The 18,027-nt window shown below is 34.3% G+C and overlaps 1 protein-coding gene across 1 annotated transcript; it reads left to right on the forward strand.

The window, feature by feature from the left end:
* Window positions 1-3,165: 3,165 nt before the first annotated feature.
* On the forward strand, window positions 3,166-17,698 carry snx9a (sorting nexin 9a). Its single transcript, XM_077239963.1, has 18 exons — window positions 3,166-3,527; window positions 6,103-6,189; window positions 6,803-6,877; window positions 7,507-7,587; window positions 9,862-9,961; window positions 11,382-11,526; window positions 11,611-11,698; window positions 11,836-11,961; window positions 12,056-12,173; window positions 13,469-13,599; window positions 13,825-13,928; window positions 14,574-14,677; window positions 14,817-14,894; window positions 15,001-15,077; window positions 15,314-15,403; window positions 16,345-16,459; window positions 16,571-16,662; window positions 16,765-17,698. Exons 1-18 carry the CDS (start codon window positions 3,516-3,518, stop codon window positions 16,810-16,812), a joined length of 1,671 nt encoding a protein of 556 aa, XP_077096078.1. The 5' UTR covers window positions 3,166-3,515; the 3' UTR covers window positions 16,813-17,698.
* The last annotated feature ends 329 nt before the right edge of the window (window positions 17,699-18,027 follow it).

Below are 18,027 nucleotides of genomic sequence, written 5' to 3' on the forward strand. Positions count from 1 at the left end.
TTTAAACACATTTTTCACTCTCTCAATAGTTTATTGACATGCATCAGGGGAATTCTGTTTTTCCTCTCTCTCTTTTTGAACATCATGCAAATTCCCACCACAGTGTAATTTCCATCACATCTCATGATGTATTGTTTAATAGCATGCTGTGATGGAAATGACAATTTGAACATTTATGGAATAAAACTCATTTATCTTAAGGCTATTTTCATAACTGTCACTTGTCTCCTTTATAAATAAATACACTATCTTTGAAAAAAACGTTATGATTTTAGCTCGACTTCTTTACAAAATTGCTTGGTGCGATGGAAAAAACTCTACAACCATGGCATAGCCATATTTATATTTTATATAGGCTAGTATTTTACTAGCCTATTTTAGTATTTTACTAGCCTATTTTTTATATAGGCTAGTATTTTAGTATTTTATATAGTATTTTACTTTTTTATCATTATCATTTAGATTACTATTTTATTTTATTTTTATGATGGATTTTCACATTTTAATATTGAAATGTAAAAAAAAACAATAATATTATCCTCATACTTATAGGCACTATAACAAAAAAAGACAGAAGCTGAAATATGTGTTTCATTGCGTTCCTTAATGAATCTGTCTGCACTCTGTTCCGCTTCCTACTGTATAATATTGGTATGATGATGAAAGCAGTGAATTTCACATTTTTTATGCACAGTGTTGAAGCAGTCTATAATCATTATGTGTTCAGACAGATTTCAGTCTGTGAAACTGGATATAATCTATATTATTTTAAAAAATGCATCAACCAAGAGTGAAGCCATAATTGATAGAAAATAAAAACAAAGTCTGCTGTTAATTTTTTTTTATTTTTATACCCCCCCTCTTTGGAGGACAACTTTATTTTTAATAAAACAGAAAAAGAGCATATATACACAATATATTACAATACAGACAATAAATGTGTATACAGTAACTATTCAAGTAACTATTACTATTGCTATTACTATCACAGTAACTGTGAATAGCATAACTATTCACCCCGTACAGTGTGAGCCTGGGTACATAAGTGAAGGGGGGGTTATAGCACCATATTCAAGGTGTAACACGTAACATAGGACAAGTGACAGACAAACAACAACAGAGAACACATCTTGAGCAAATTATTCTTATTCTTTTTTTCTCCTCTTTTCTTCCCCCTCTTCCTTCCCTCCCCCTCTCCCCTCCCTCCCTCCCTCTTCCTCCTCTCCCTCCCCTTCTCCCCTTCTCCCGTCTGCTGTTAATTTGATGTAAGCCTTAAATTTGTTGGAAGCAAGTACATTCTCTGTGTAGAAGTCAAAAAATACTAAGCGATGCAGTTAAATATAGTTGCCAATGTGAGTGATATTTCATCATCTTTTTTCTTTTGGGCAAAGTTAAGCACATTAACCCAGAGAGGAAAAAATAAAGATCACAGAATGTAAAGGGTGTATTAAATTAGCAGCACCCCAGACGTCCTGGAAGATCTTCCAGCACCTGCATCTATCTCTCATTGACTCTCATCTCCCCTCACTCATCAGTATTCCCACACAAGAGAGAGAGAGAGCATCTCTGTTTGGGTGTTCTCCCTTCTGTCTCTCCTCGGGCTGATGTGGAGGACAGTGAACAAAAGTGGAACACAATCAGTACTGAGCAGCTGCTGGCATCCTGACCCCCAACCCACCCAACCCCTCTGTCTCACACTCCCTAACTCAGACACACACACACAAAGCCTTGAAAATGACCACATAACCTTCACCAAACTGGGAATCTCCCTAGGCAACTGGGGGAGTTCTGCTCCGGTGGGACTGTATTCCAGTAAATCATCGGTGTCATGAGCTTACATGCACACACATTCACCTACTTCAAGTCTTTCAAATGTGCTCACACTCGCTGCTCTCAACTTTACATGGATGGATGGGTGGATGGATGAGGATAGATAGATAGATAGATAGATAGATAGATAGATAGATAGATAGATAGATAGATAGATAGATAGATAGATAGATAGATAGATAGATAGATAGATAGATAGATAGATAGATAGATAGATACATAGATAGATAGATAGATAGATAGATAGATAGATAGATAGATAGATAGATAGATAGATAGATAGATAGACATGCATACAATGTTTTTCTAGCCCTGAATACACTTCTAAAGTTCTAAAGCCTTTTCAAAGTTCAATTTTGTTTTAAAAATGGTCAAAAAGAAATAGATTTGTCTAATTCTTGTTGTTTTGTTTTGCTTTACTTTTTATGGTCAAACTGAACTTCACCAGCACAAAAAAATTCAAGCTGAAGTTAGGTGACGGCTTCATCAAAAAGTAGGCCTATGATAAACACAGTTTCATCTGTAAATCTTCAATGAAGTTTCTTTTTAGACATGCCTTTGCATGCCACGTGTTGTCCTAATGTACAGACTCAATAAACCAGCATAAAACAACAACAAATCCACACAACATCAATGATAAAATCATTGACCGTAGACGTTATCAAATGCTAGTTTGTTTTAAGAGCAACCATGCAATGAAGAAGAATAGGCCTACAGCATTTTGGCTGTAAAAAAAACTATAAATTGCTTACATTATGTCTTCATTCTTCTTTAAATAAGCAAATGATTTGTTTACTTCAAAATAGAGCCTAAATTACATAGTGATTCCCAAACATTGACTGTTCTCAAACAAATATATTAACATATGTGTGTGTACTGTGTATACAGTTACCAGTCCAAAAATCTAAAAGCAACTCAATGGAATAGGCTAGTGATAAATAGAGCATTGGATGAAAAACACTAGCTTGGAAATTTGACTTTACCTTTTAAGACCAGTAGATGGCAATCGTACCTCACCATGGGTGTACACATATTTGGTGCAGTTCCTTGCTTATTTCCTATTTTTTCCTCACCGCCATTCCTTCTTTACCTGCATAGTGACAGTGGCAGTGAAGTCATGTTTCTGAAGAAACCGTTCCTTCAGCAAACCTGCTCTGGGCTCTGACACGCCTCAGCACTGTCGCAAACACTCTTTCATTACTACAAAATAAGGATTTTAAATGAAACCTTTTGCATAGCAAGCTTAAATAATAATAATAATAATTAAAATGCCGTGTACTTTTTACAAAATTTGAATAAATGCTCAATTCTAATGTTTCATTACATAATGTCTCTGTTGTTTACTTGAGCTTTTACTGGGCGGTGTGTGAGTTGGAGGAAGAGCTGCTCTGACAGCTCAATAAGTCATACATTTTGAGGCCAATGTGCCGAAGTTTTCCGGGTCGGAGTTAGGGAAAGAGGACGAAACATCTACATTTTCAACGCCCATATCTCGTTGTATGGGTCAGATAACTGGATTTTATCGAGCTATGCTTTGCTAATCGAGAGCGGTCACTGCTGCATTACACAAAAACAAACGCGTATTTTACGCTAAATGTAGGGACAGAAGGTTTGTTTTTACTACGTTTTGTTTATTTTATGAGCTCATAGCGCGTGTTAATGGTGATTAAATTATTGATACCACGATGGCACTGAAGGTAAGTTTTGGCATAACACTGGGATGAACGCTACTATGAAATGACTGTGGCGCATTATGTATTTGTCTCATATGGACTACAGCGAGCAATAATTAATGTTGCATCGTCGCTTGTTGTAGTTCATCAGTGTACTTTATTATATACACTGCATTTTACACTAAAATAACACTCTAAAAATGTTCAATATAACCTAAAGAGTTTTATTTGACGAATTGTAACGAAATGGGTTTATTTGTTAACAAGAAAAGCCTGTGGTCATTTCGCTGGTCTTGAGACTTATATGAACTGTAGTACTGTGTGTGTTTGCTAACACAGATGCCCTATTCGTGAATGAATTGTACTAGTGAGCCGGATCTTTTCAATGAACCCCCCCCCCCCCCCCCCCCCCCCCTTAAAAAGCATATGTTACTTTTAAATTGTAACATTATTTAGATATTTGGTTTAGTATGTGCAGGATGATGATGCATCAGCCAATGTGTTATTATTGGAAATAAATAGAAACATTTGCTAGTTGTTATGGAATAAAATGTAAAATTATTCAGAGGCCATCTTACCCCACTAGGCTAAGCTAGCCTCCCACCTGTATATGTTTCCACACAGTCAAAACACAAGATTATTGTGACATGTACAGGTACTATAAATTATACTGTTAGCCTTTTGAAACAGGAAAGTGTTTTTACTAGTGCATTGAGCAATGGCATTTATTGTTTTCTACTGTGCCGCACAGAAAACAAACTGGTGTATGATTTACTTGTCTTGTTAAACATACTAAAATAATCAATTGTTTTATTTACCTAGAAAAATCTTTCTTTGCAATGTAGCCTACAGACTTTGCTGGTTTTCTTTAGAAAACGGTTTTGCACTGAATTGATACTGTAGTTGACCTTTTCAAACTGTGGTGAGTAGAGTAATATAGTCTGTGTTTATCACATTGTATAAACATATGGCCATCACTTTATTTGATTCATCCTTCCATCTTTTCAATGGGGCCCATGCCCCATATATGAGACTCTGGCATTTCTTGTACACAAAGTCATTGATTGTTTCCTTTTGCTTGCAGTGTATTCTGCTATGTGTTGCCATTGCAAATCCACACACACACACACACACACACACACACACACACACACACACACACACACACACACACACACACACACACACTTTGAAAATATACCTTTAATTATGAAATAAATTGTGCAATACTGTTACAAGTTAATTTTGTTTGGTTTCAAATATGTAATATGTAATCAAACATTTTGAATAAAGCATGATTTGATGATAACCATACAGATCAATTAGATTAAATAAATAAATAAGTTAAATTGGTTAAATAGGCTATATTTAAACAGATCAGAGTAAATGAAATTTGCATGTGCATTATGAAAAGTATTTTTTTTGTGTGTGTGTGTGTATGTAGCCTATATTACTAGGTTTGAACAATCTGTTGGGGGAATTCATCGCTTACTGAAAACAGAACCAAACCTAACTTGAAAAAAATAAAAGAAGAAACGTAATAGCAAAAATTGTCAGTTTCTCAAACCTAGTGAGTTGCTTAAATACCATTCGTGGCAATATATCCAGGTTCTGAGTCAAATTTACACAAACGGTTAGCTGACTTGAAACCCACCCCAAAATGCTGTCTAGGTAGGCAGCTCACTTGATCATTATCGCCTGTGTCCACCTTATTGCTGTGAACAGGAACATGGTGCATCCTGTCAGGAACAGAACTAAGGGAACATGTCATTCAGTGTACAATAATTTGTCAGCATTATTATTCAAGTGAACACATCCTTTTGGTATGGATAAACACTTGGCACACCAAATATGAAAGATGAACTTGGTTAGAGGTGAAAACCAGTTTTAATGTTTTGGTTTACATGTTGGCTGTGTTGTGTGGTGACTGGTCATGTGGATGAGCCTTCATATGCAGAAATGAGGGTATTTAATCTTCCAGCATACAGGTGAAACTCGAAAAATTTGAATATCGTGCAAAAGTTATAATTTTGATGATTATGGCTTACAGCTTATGAAAATCTCAGAAAATTAGAATATTACATGAAATCAATAAAAAAAAGGATTTTAAATACAGAAATGTCGGCCCTCTGAAAAGTATAATCATGCATATGTATATAGTAGGCTATATACTAAATATATTAGTTTCACCTTTTAATTTGAACTACTGAAATACATGAACTGTTGCATGATATTCTCATTTTTTGAGTTTCACCTGTATTAAGATGGATATTTCTGGAAGATTAGGTGACATTGCTGTGAACGCATGTGTTTCATCATAATATTCTCATTTGGGAACTGTGTAGATGCATTATCAAAAATGGACATATGTTCATATGATTCTTGGAGTTGATGCTGTTTTGCTGAATATTTGTCTATATAATTTGATATAACATTATACATTTATCCCACATAGACGATTAAACTGAAGTTCATTATTCATAGGAATGTTTTTCAGTATCAAAACTTAGAAGTGAAAGTTTTATTCGTGCCACACTGAAATATTAATGCTGTTGCTGTTCTGTGTTACCCATATGTTTGCTGTGGGCTTTGTGTTCAGGCTTCGGTATTATATGACTTCACCGCTGAGACTGGCAACAATGAGTTGAGTGTTCAAGAAGGTGAAATACTCACGATCACTAACCAGGTGAGGATCAGCACTAATGTTTCAAGATTCACATTTTTTCATATATATATATATATATAGCCTATATATATAAACTGCCGTTCTAAAGCTGGCATCAGTTCACAAAAATAAGCCCCACAGGTGTTTTCCCTGTATTTGCATTGCATTGTGCTGTGTTTTAGGATATATATATATATATATATATATATATATATATATATATATATATATATATATATATATATATATATATATATATGTATATATATATATATATGTTTAAGTAATAGTAATTTAATTACACTTTTTTTCTCAGTAACTATAATGGATTACAGTTACATTTATTTTGTAATTAAATTGCATAACTCCGTTACATGTAACTAGTTATTCCCCAACACATGATATAAATCATATATATATATATATAGGTGTTTTCCCTGTATTTGTATTGCATTGTGCTGTGTTTTAGGATTTAAGGAAATGTCCGTAAACTGATAATGTCTTGTACGTTGTTACAAAAAATGCTGTCACATCTTTCACAAAAATATTAAAGCCACATCTGTTTTCAACATAGTATTTAAATTGTTGTAATATTTCACGACATTACTGTATTTATATATTTTTTTTTTTCTAGAATGTAGGCGGTGGCTGGGTAGAGGCTCGGAATTCCAGAGGAAATGTAGGCCTGGTGCCAGAGGACTATATTGAGGTAAAAAAAAAAAAAAAATAATGAGCTTTTTTCTCTTCTTATACAGAGCAAAAGATGAAATGAGAAAAAGTGCGTGACATCATTTTTAGTACTCAAGAGAGGGGAAGTGCAAAATGAAAATGAGCTTGTTTCTGCTGTCTAGACCGCATCAGTGAGCAGAAGTCTATTTTCTGAGCTGATATACTAAAAACTCTCTAGTGTATTTCTGGGAAATTGATTCAGATTATTTTGCGTTTTCCTTCTATAGTATCGCATCATTGAAATCAAGGTAAATCAAAGAGTGTATGTGTTTCCTGAGCTGTAGCCTAATTAGATGTAACTGATTAAAGGATTAATTATATTTTTGGCACACTTCTACTCCACATGGAGAATATTCCACTTGTTCTGTGCAGTAGGTCTATCTTTTTACCATAATTACCAAGATACGTATCCCCCCCCCCAGTGTGGCCTTCCTGTAGATGCCTCAAATTTAATGTAATTTGACTGGAAATTTGAGAGCTATGTGCATAAGCAAAAGGCTTGGACTGGATATGACAAAAATATACTTACTATGTATTATGTCATTACCTTTTTACATATCAGGCTACTTTTTTATGAATATATTCATGATTATATTATAATGTTTGCAGGTCAACCATGGTTCCTCACAAGTATCAGCGACACATGACGCTCACAGCCAAGGTTACAACAACAGCTCAGCAAACACTCAGGTACCACATCAACTAAACCATTTGTATCGCTTAAGTTGTGGTGAGCATGCACTTTATGAAATACAGTATCAAACAGTATCTGCATATGTATGTATTACAGTTCCTCAAATAAAATGTAAAGCACGGCTCACTAAAAATAAGTAGCCACAACCAACAAAACCCGCTATTCAAATCAAAGTTTTTCTTCCTCATTTTAACAGCCACCTTTTACTAGAAATCCACAGTCATTTGACTAGAGTTCTGGTGAGCATAACTTGCACAAAGGCCCTATGTGTCATCTGCAGTTGAAATCCATTTCCTGTGGAAGCAGGAGAATCAGAGTAAATGGGCCTCATTATAGCTCGGGACATTAAGCACGAGGACCCGTCTTTCCTCGTCTCTCTTTGTCTTATTAGGTTGTCAGAATTCCTCTCTTTGTGTTGTGCACAGCGTCAGTGTGCATGTAACAGTGTTTAAATGCCTGGCAGAAGTGAAATCTATCTCAGCATTAATCTTAGACCAGGTTCACCATCTGTAGAAAATTTTGGCAGAATTGTTGCAAGAATAAAATGCAGACAATGCCTAACAATGAACTTTTTACCAGTGAATTATACACTATAAGTTAAGATTTGGACCTGTTTAACCAAATTTAAGTCCCTTATGATCTTACTAACCTTTTGATTTAAAGGTTTATCCTTAAAGGCTTTATTTTAGTCCTGTAGACCAATGTAAATGTATGAAGATATGTTTTTTTTTTTTTACAAAATCTAAATTTAAGTGAATAGTATAAAAATAGAAGAAAAAAAAATATATATATTTTTTAAAATATCTTTAATCTATTCTTTTTTTAACTTTATACATTTTTTAACTTTATGATATTTTATTTATATTTAATTATGGATGAGTGTGTGTGTGTGTGTGTGTGTGTGGGGGGGGGGGTGTGGTTCTTCAGTAACTGATCAGCAAACAAAATTTAAGGGTGAGCAGTTTGTGATTAAATTTACTATGAATATACAAGGGGCTCTGGCAGTAGATTTTACACATTGGATGTCCATATACTGAATTTATCTCCATGGGATGAAGCTTGTCAAGTGTATCTTGAGTACAAGCACCCTTGCATGAAAATTGAGCAAATGGTACAAGTGGAGAAAAGACATATCTAACGACTTAATGTTTCCATCAGCCTTCGATGACTTTAGAGCGATCCACAACACCAAAGTACTAATAACAATAAAGACATCAGTAATGTTGTGCTCAGGGAAAATGGTATAGATGCTCTTAATTGGTGAGGCCAGGAAGCACGAAAAATGTTTTTTCTTAGCTGAATGTTAGTCTTTAGCAGGATCAAGGTCAGATCTATTGATGGAATTGGCCATTAAACCTTAGACTAATGGACTGTGACAAACTCAAGAGCCTTTAGCCTTTTAGTTCTTAAAGCGCATCCAGGCCTTTTTTTTGTGGATAGATTTGAGAGAACTTCATTTTTATACCTTATATTCATTTGTGACCATCAGCCATTTGTCCAAGAAGTTTTCATTTGTGTGATTCATGGTTTGTAAAATCTCTAAAATGGCAGTTAGATTCTCATTAATGTTGTTTTACACTGGTAATTTAAATATATATTTTTAATTTGTTCTATAGCATGTTATACTGAGTGTCTACATTTTCAAATCATGTATAGTTCTGCAAAGAACCTTTGTGTTTCTGAGTGTAAAGAATAATTGAATAATTCGATTAACTCTTTTCTACTATAAAGAAACTTTTGTGCAATGGAAAGGTTCCTTGAATGTTAAAAGTTTTTCATGAAACCAACAATACCAATAAAGGACCTTTATGTTTAGGGGTGTGCTTTGGTTTTAGGTGACAGGGCCAGCCTGTTTTGTATGTTATAGGTCAGACATGGTGTTACGGAGCGGATGGAGATACACAAGCAAATATTATGTGTGAATTTGAATATGAGCCAGCTGCATTTTTGATGTGCTTCAAATGTTACATGGCCAACCCCAGAAGAGTGAATCACTGTAATCTAAATCTAGTTGTGAGGTTGATGGAGCCTAAAAAGGGAAGTTCCCAGTAAAAATGTGTGTATTCGTAATTTGAGCTGACTCCTTATATTCAAATGGGTCAACCGAGGAATAATTCAAGCACAGGTATTGGCTGGTGAATGTGGGAATGAGCTGAGAGAATCCACTTTAAGCAACTCCACTACCTACAAAATGGCAAATCAAATGTCTTGAGGTTCATAATGGATTTAGATTTGTTTAAAATAATGATTTAATGTTATCTTTTATTTAGGGAGTTAATGGAAATGAGGCTTTTACTGCCACGACATGGTCTAACAACAACCCTGCCGACAACTGGAACTACACTGAACAGGAACCAGCAGGCAATAATGGTAAAATGAAAACATTTACAGTACATTATCTTTATCTTTATGATTATCTGTCTATAACTATCTACAATATTGTATTACAATAACAAACTCTTTTTTAAAAAATAAATAATATTATAGGCTCCAGCCGTCCCATGACCCTGCAGAGGGTAATCGGTATGGTGAATGGATGGATAAATTCTATGCTTTTGAACTATCTATTCATTAAAGAATCTTGAAAAAAGGTTTCACGGTTTCCAAAATATTAAGCAGCACAACTGTTTAACTTCTGAAAGGTCACGTGACACTGAAGACTGGAGTAATGGCCACTGAAAATTCAACTTTGCCATCACAAGAATACATTACACTATAGAACATACTAAAAATAGAAAAAAGTTATGGTTACACTTTATTTTAAGGTGTCATTGTTACAGTGTAATTAAATATGTAAGTACAGTGTAATATTAATTAACTACATGTACTTACTATAGGGTTAGGGTAGGATTAGGATTTGGTTGAGGGTTAATTGCATGTAATTATGCATCATTTACTGTTATTACTATGGTAATTACATGTAACATAATGTAACAAGAACACTGTAAAATAAAGTGTTACCAAAGTTTTTTTAAATTATACTGTAATTATAGTGCACAGTATTAATGCATTTACTGTATTTGAGATCAAATAAATGCAGAATTGTTGAGTTTAAGAGACTTTTATCAAAAACATTAAAAAAATCTTACAGACCCAAACTTTTGAACGGAACTGTATAACGTATCTCAAGTTTAACTTCCTCCTGTGTGAGAGCGTTTTTTTTATTTGGGCACATGTACATTCTGTAACAGGTACAGCTCATGAATGATTTTGCTGATTTACTGTCTACAGCTCTACCTCATGTGGTCTGAAAAAACATCTGCTTTGTTATGAGGACTTTGAACTTTCTCTAATATATCAAGATCTTTCATCATGCCATATTTAAAGCCATAAATAAGATCTTAATGCAACTGAGGTAGCCAAGTATTGTATGTGAAAGTAACTGGGTAACTTCATTGGTATTTTGTAATAATCACTACAGTTTTCTTTGTTGGTGCTGTTATATAGTTGTTCTGAAATATGCTGAAATAATATAATATATTTACATTTGTACAATGAAGTAGATCCTTTTCTGGCCCCTCCATATGCGTTGCAGTATGAATACCGTTGTGAAACATAATTACACTTTAGCATACTTTTATGCAGTCTTTTCATTCACCACATCTGTAACAAAAACGAGAAACGATATGGTTGGAATAATTTTCAGAACGATCTTTTCCAGCTGATGAACGATAAAAACACCCGACAGCCAATCAGAATCCATACTGCTTTTAAGAGCTCGAATATTTAAAGCATTTTTCAGTCTGTTATTCTATTTTTGTATATGATGATGATTTGTTGTGTCACGCAGGTTCTGTCTATTCCTTTGATGAGGAATGGGACGATGATTCCGATGATGGAAAGTCGACAGGAGGTTATGGAGGTTCCCAGACGGAAGAGGGCGGAACGATGCAGAGAGGCGGGGGTCACTCTACAATGAAAATAGCACTCAACAAGTAACGTTTTAGTTTTGATAACTGACAATAATTTTTCATTAATAAAATTAACTATAATAACACTCATCTCATCTTTTCCCATAGGTTTCCAGGGTTCTCCAAGACTCCAAATCCAGAACTGTATCTGCTTACCAAGCACATAGCTAAAGGAAATGACACACTGCCAATTTATGTAAGTTATTTGACTTTGTCATGTGATTGGATTCCATGCCTGAAGAGTGATTAGTTTGAATTACAGAATAATCAAACAACTTTGGGTTTGGATACATTAACAGGTTTATATTTATTTGATTAATGTTTATTTTGCAGGCGGGTGAGGTGGGTCCAGTATGGCTTTATCCACAAATTCCGTTAGATTGTGTAGTGGCTGATCCCAAAAAGGGTTCAAAAATGTATGGCTTGAAGAGCTACATTGAATACCAGGTCACACCTAATGTAAGTTTCTTTGAAACTCCTCTCAGGACTGCTTGAATCATATTGACTTTTTTTGTAATTGTTTTGCTAACGTGTCTTGGATTTTTTTTTTCAGACTACTAACAGACCTGTCAATCACAGATACAAACACTTTGACTGGTTATATGAAAGGCTTGTGGAGAAGTTTGCTTGTGCTCTACCCATCCCGTGTTTGCCTGACAAACAAGTTACAGGTGACAACTCTCTGGTCACTTTAGACAAGCTTCTTGCACCATCTTCCATTTTGTTCACTTTCTGTAGGCTATTCACACCAAGGAAAATAACTATAATGATAAAGATATAGTTCTAAAACTATACCACAACTATAACAGTAACGATAAAAACTAGGGCTGTGCTCAGAATATCGATACGACGATACATCGTCATGAACTCCTGACGATGCGCGTATCGATATTGTCGTGCTTTTGAATGTAGCCAATTCAGAGCTCGAATTTCAGCACGGGATTGCGAGTATTACGCATTATTCTAATCATTCCCGCAGGTCTCCCACTTATAATGCGGGAAATTCCCTCAAACATTGATTGAGTGTCCAGCTGTGCCGCGTCTTCTGTCTCTCAAAATGGGTTGCTCAAGGCAAGGGTCAAACGCGGTGAAGGCGGCGATACTACACTCTCGCTTTTAGGAGTTGGGACATGACGAAATATTCACTTGCATATTCGGGCGAGCATTGCATTGTCACTTAAGTTTACCATTCGCTCGTCTTTTTAAGTCTTACCACGCTAAACATTCAAGCGATTTTAAACTATTCAGTACTCGCACGCTCTCTGAGAGAGAATTGTTTTCTCTGCATGCATAGCTTAAACATAGATTAAAGCCGCCTCCCAAACAGCCTGTGAGTAACAAAAGTTATTTTTCACGGATTATATCGCTTTTACAGCCAAAAACAAGCAAAATGTTGTCAAATATTTCGGTCTTGGTGACTATCCAACACAGTCGGTAATAAGAATAAAATGCATGTGATGTGACAGTATAATGAAAACAGGATCCGTGCACTAGCTCTTAAAGTGACAGCAGCCATATGTGTCTGTCATTATTGTTGTCAAAACAACAAAAGATAGCTTTAATTATAAGGGATCTGGATTTATAGTCGATGTATTTAATTAGTCAGGACTAAAATACTTCACAATGTTATTTTACATTTAATTAATTTATTAAGTTCTTATTACTAGTGCTAGACGTATTCAAAAACTTTTCTCTTTATTGGTAGGCTATCTTTATTCTATTGTACTTATTTGTTTAAAATGATTTCAACAATGTAAAGAATTTACTGTGGTAAATTGGTGCACATTCCAACACTTATTTAATTTAACTCTCATTGTTTTTTAATGACAAAAAACGAAATAGTTTAGTAGATATAGTTATAGTTAGATATAGTTATCTATATAGTTATTGTTCTTGTGTGCATGCCTGCACAGATCTTGTTTTTGGCTGGTAGACTCTCTAGCATCTGTCTTCCATTCCTCTTTAGGCCGATTTGAAGAGGAATTTATCAAAATTCGCATGGAACGCCTGCAGGGCTGGATGTCCCGCATGTGCCGACATCCGGTGATCTCAAACAGTGAAGTGTTCCAGCTCTTCCTTAACTACAGAGACGAGAAGGTGCATTTGCTTAAATATTTGTAAAGTAATAGACACAGTTTTATATACTGATATAAATGGATAGTCAAAAAATGTATACTAACAGTTAAGGAGCTCTTCTGTTGAGGATTGCCATGCGTTTGCTGATATTGAGATCACATACTTTAGAAGTGTTTTACGGTGTTATATATTAACTTTGAAGTTCCGCAGTGTTGTTAGACATGTTTTATTTGTTGTTTCTATTAGGAGTGGAAACTAGGGAAGCGGAAAGCAGAGAAAGATGAAACAGTTGGAGTGAAAATCTTCTCCACCATAGATCCAGAACTCCCAGAGATAGATCCTACTCAAGTGTGAGGCAATATTTTTTCCCCTAAAATTAATGCAATTAAATTTTAATTTATAATGTTGAATTATATAAAAATACCAACTATTAGTTCTATAAGTATAATATTAATTATGATTTCTAATTATTGTAAATAAATAAGAATTATAATTATTAAAGAATATCATTATTAAATGAAATCTATGCCACCATTCAGATTTTGGGTTCATTAAGATTTGTTTTCTTGAAAGAAATTGATACTTTTGTCAAGGATGCATTGAATTGATCAAAAGTGACAGTAAAGACTTTGTTACCAAAAAGTTATATTACAAAAAAATATGTTTCCAACTTTCTATTCATCAAAAAATGTTGAAAAGAAAAATCTATCACACAACTGTTTTCAACGTTGATAATAAGAAATGTTTTTTGAGCAGCAAATCAGCATATTAGAATGATTTCTGAAGGATATTGTGACACTGAAAATTCAGCGTTGCCATCTATTAATTACATTTCAAAATATATTAAATAGAAAATATATATATTTTTGTAGAAAATAAAGAGACATTAAATCTTACCATCCTCAAATATAATATATTATACTCATTTTATAATTTCTTATAATTGAATATATTTATTTTAATAAACAATGGTCTTGTCTTGTTGTGATTTGTAGGGAGCAGAAGTTTGAAACGTACAGCCAGTTTAGTAGATCTATGGACAACAGTGTTAAGGAACTACTGGCTGTTGGGAATCTTCACTGGAAGAGATGTACAGGCCGTGAGTTCACGTATTTCCTTATTGCCGCAGCAAATTTATATTTACTACACTGTCAAAAAAGATATGTTCATTATTTCATTACTGTTACTATTTTGTGATTTGTCCTTAGTAAAAAAAATATCTGCTTTTAAACCAACAGCATTGCAAAAGGAGTATCGGCAGATTGGAAAAGCATTTCAGAACCTGTCATCAGTTTTCAACACCAGTGGATATCAGAGTAAGAAACTAAAGCTTTGTTTATTAAAATGCGTTCATATCATGCTCACAGTTCAAATATGAATACTTAATGATTACCCAAACATGTTTTTTTACCTTATTTTCAGGGGAATCAACTCTGACAGAGGCATTAACTGCAACTGGGAAAACATATGAAGAAATAGCAGAAATGGTTGCAGCACAGGTATCAGAAGTACATTTCCTCAATATGAACTCTTCAGTCCTTGAACCTCTGCCAGTGCCGGTCACTCATCATTAGCATGTTCGCTTACATCCTCTTCTGCCATTTCCACAGTTTGATAGAATTGTAACCATCAAGGTTACCCAATGATAACAACATCCGAGATTTCTGTTTTTAGTTTTATCCATGAGTTTAAGCCATTGTTTACGGATTCAATAATGATAACATTTGTTTATCAGCCAAAAAAAGACCTACACTTCCTGTTGGAAACAAACAACGAATACAAGGGACTACTGGGCTGCTTCCCTGACACAATAGGAGTTCACAAGGTAAACCTTTCACCTTTTGCTTAAATACATTTTGTCCCAGCTAACAGGGAACGTTCTCAGAACTTCGCATGGCTCTCTCTAGTTATGAACAAACATTCTTCCGGTAACATTAATAGAGAGTTCATTCAAAGTTATCTGGTCTTGTCAAAATGTTAGCACAAAAACATTATTTATACATCATTCATGGAATTTTATTTCTGAAATGTTTTTGTTGGACATTCATCTAACGTTTTTAAATGTTACTACTTGTTTCAGAACATCATAAGTAATGTTTCCATAATGTTTGCAAAATTATAAAACATAATGTTCCCTTAGCTTGATAACCAAGAGAAAAAAAAAGCTTTTAAAACATTTAAAAACTGGACGTGTTGAAGGTCTGGGAACATTCGGAAATAACATTTTCATCTTAATTGAAATAGAAAAACATTCTTAGAATTTATTTGGCATTTGTGTTAGGTGGGGTGTTTTCCATTTACATGATTGATATTTTGTATGTTGTAATTTAATTTAAATGTATACTAAAAATGACTAAAATGCCTTTTTTCTTTTCTGAATTTATAAATCTGTGTTCAATAATGTCATAAAATATTTAAGATAATGTAGATTTGGGTTTAAAAAGCATTTCTCTTTTACATCTGGAAATAACCTAAGTTTAATGATTGCTAAGAGAGTAAAGACTTTAAAATGACAAAAAAAAGTAAATATATATTTTCCGTATTTATTATTTTATCATTAATAAATTATATTTCAATAATGAATTTATTACCATTTTTTTCCAGTGCATATTTTCTTTCAAATTGTTATGTTGAGAATATAATTTGTAATGGAAAATAGTATAAAAAATAATAATTCACAGCTGAAGTATTTTTAATAGTGGTCTCAGACTTACCTCAATGCTTATGTTATTTAAATTAGTATTTAAATTACTTTTCCCCCCTCAGGCTGCCATTGATAAAGTGAAAGAGGCTGATCATTTGGTGACAATGAGTAAAATCAGCCAACAAGATAAACACACAATGGAAAAGAATCTTAGCACCATGTCTTATGCATTGCAAGGTACGTTTGTAAAGTGTTGTCTATCTAAGACCTTTTGAACAGTGGTCTGTGACAAAAGAACTCGAGTGTTAGTCACACATGTAATCTTAGACTTGCCATCTGTGTCTTTAGCGGAGATGAATCACTTCCATAGCAACCGTATCTATGACTACAACAGACTAATGCAATTCTACCTGGAGGAACAGGTGAAATTCTATGAAACGGTGAGTGGAGGCGGGATTCTAGTTTGCATGGACACCATATACACGATGAATGTAATCCAGTATATTATATATGTAACGTTCTGCTTTGTTCTCATTGGGTAGATTGCTGAAAAGCTGAAGAAAGCACTCAGTCAGTATACCACCATGTGAGGACACACTCTATAAACAGCAATACTCATCAAACTGTGGAACATCAAGAAAAGATGCTGCTTTTGTTTTGTTTTTATGCTAGTTGACAATTAACCATGTTTTTACAGAGCCCGTAAAGGGACACTGTGAATGAAAGAAAGAGTTAGGAGGAGAAATGATGTCATTGCTTTTGCGTTCCCTCGCAAACGTTTTGCGTTCCCTTGAGAAACTTTGCATTCGCCCGCAAATTGTTTGCGTCCCACTGAGAATCTTTGCGAAACTTAAAACTTTTGAGTTCTTTGTGATCTACATGTTTTGCGAGCCAACGCAAAGTTTCTCGGGGGAATGTAAATCTTTTGCAAGCAAATGCAATGTTTCTCGCAGATTTTTTCCATCACCATGTCCCTTTATGGACTCAAATTAATTTTGTATTACTGCTTTGTGGCATTTTAAAAAAATAGGTTATAAGGGAACAAAGAATGCACATCATATGATGTTATTCATTAACCAAATATTTTGTTCACAAGAACAAGAGACATTCAAATCTTAACTATCACGAAAGCTAATGTAACACTCCTTAACATTAAGATTTTTAATTTTCTCTGTGTAAAATGAGGTCTCTCAGGGATGCATACGCTCAGACTGGGCCTTCTAAACCAAAATGGGGTTTATTAACGTCTTAATTAAATGTCTGGCATTAAATTGTTTTCTTGTAGTATGTGAAATTAAATATGTCAGAGATTTAAAAGTGGTATGTATTGGATAATAGCAATAAAGACATTGTCTTTTACCTGTGGTAAAATGTTCTATGCAGAACAAAACTAAAATGTATCTATATCACACTCAGTGTATAAAATGTGTTTTAAACTAGCCCTGTAGTGTGTAATAAATCTTTCTTTATACCTTTCCAAGTCTGCGAGGAGAGCTGTGATGGTCGGCATTGCTCTGCATTTTTGGCCTAGTAATAAAATTGATTTTGCAGTTCAAGCAAGAGCACAAAAATATCATTTTGGAGATCATAGATCCAGTATTTATGCTAGTCAGTTTTTTCCTCTTCTAAAGAGGAAACAAATATTTGACCTTAGAAAGGAAAAAGAGGAAATGAGCATGATGACTTCAGCGTGTGTTTGAATTTCAAGTGTAAGTGACCTCAAGCAAGGAAACACTGGCTGCATCTAAAATTGCATACTTCCCTATATATTCCCTTACTTCGACTATATAGTGGGTGAAAATGAG

This window comes from Siphateles boraxobius, unplaced genomic scaffold, assembly GCF_051911475.1.
Source record: "Siphateles boraxobius isolate OS27281-9 unplaced genomic scaffold, OSU_SipBor_1 22, whole genome shotgun sequence".
NCBI classification, from domain to species: domain Eukaryota; kingdom Metazoa; phylum Chordata; class Actinopteri; order Cypriniformes; family Leuciscidae; genus Siphateles; species Siphateles boraxobius.

Coding starts and splice junctions, on each gene's coding strand:
- snx9a (XM_077239963.1), top strand. Junction 7,588..9,861: donor ACAGCTCAGCAAACACTCAG/GTACCACATCAA, acceptor TCTTTTATTTAG/GGAGTTAATGGAAATGAGGC. Junction 15,078..15,313: donor CAGAAATGGTTGCAGCACAG/GTATCAGAAGTA, acceptor TTTGTTTATCAG/CCAAAAAAAGACCTACACTT.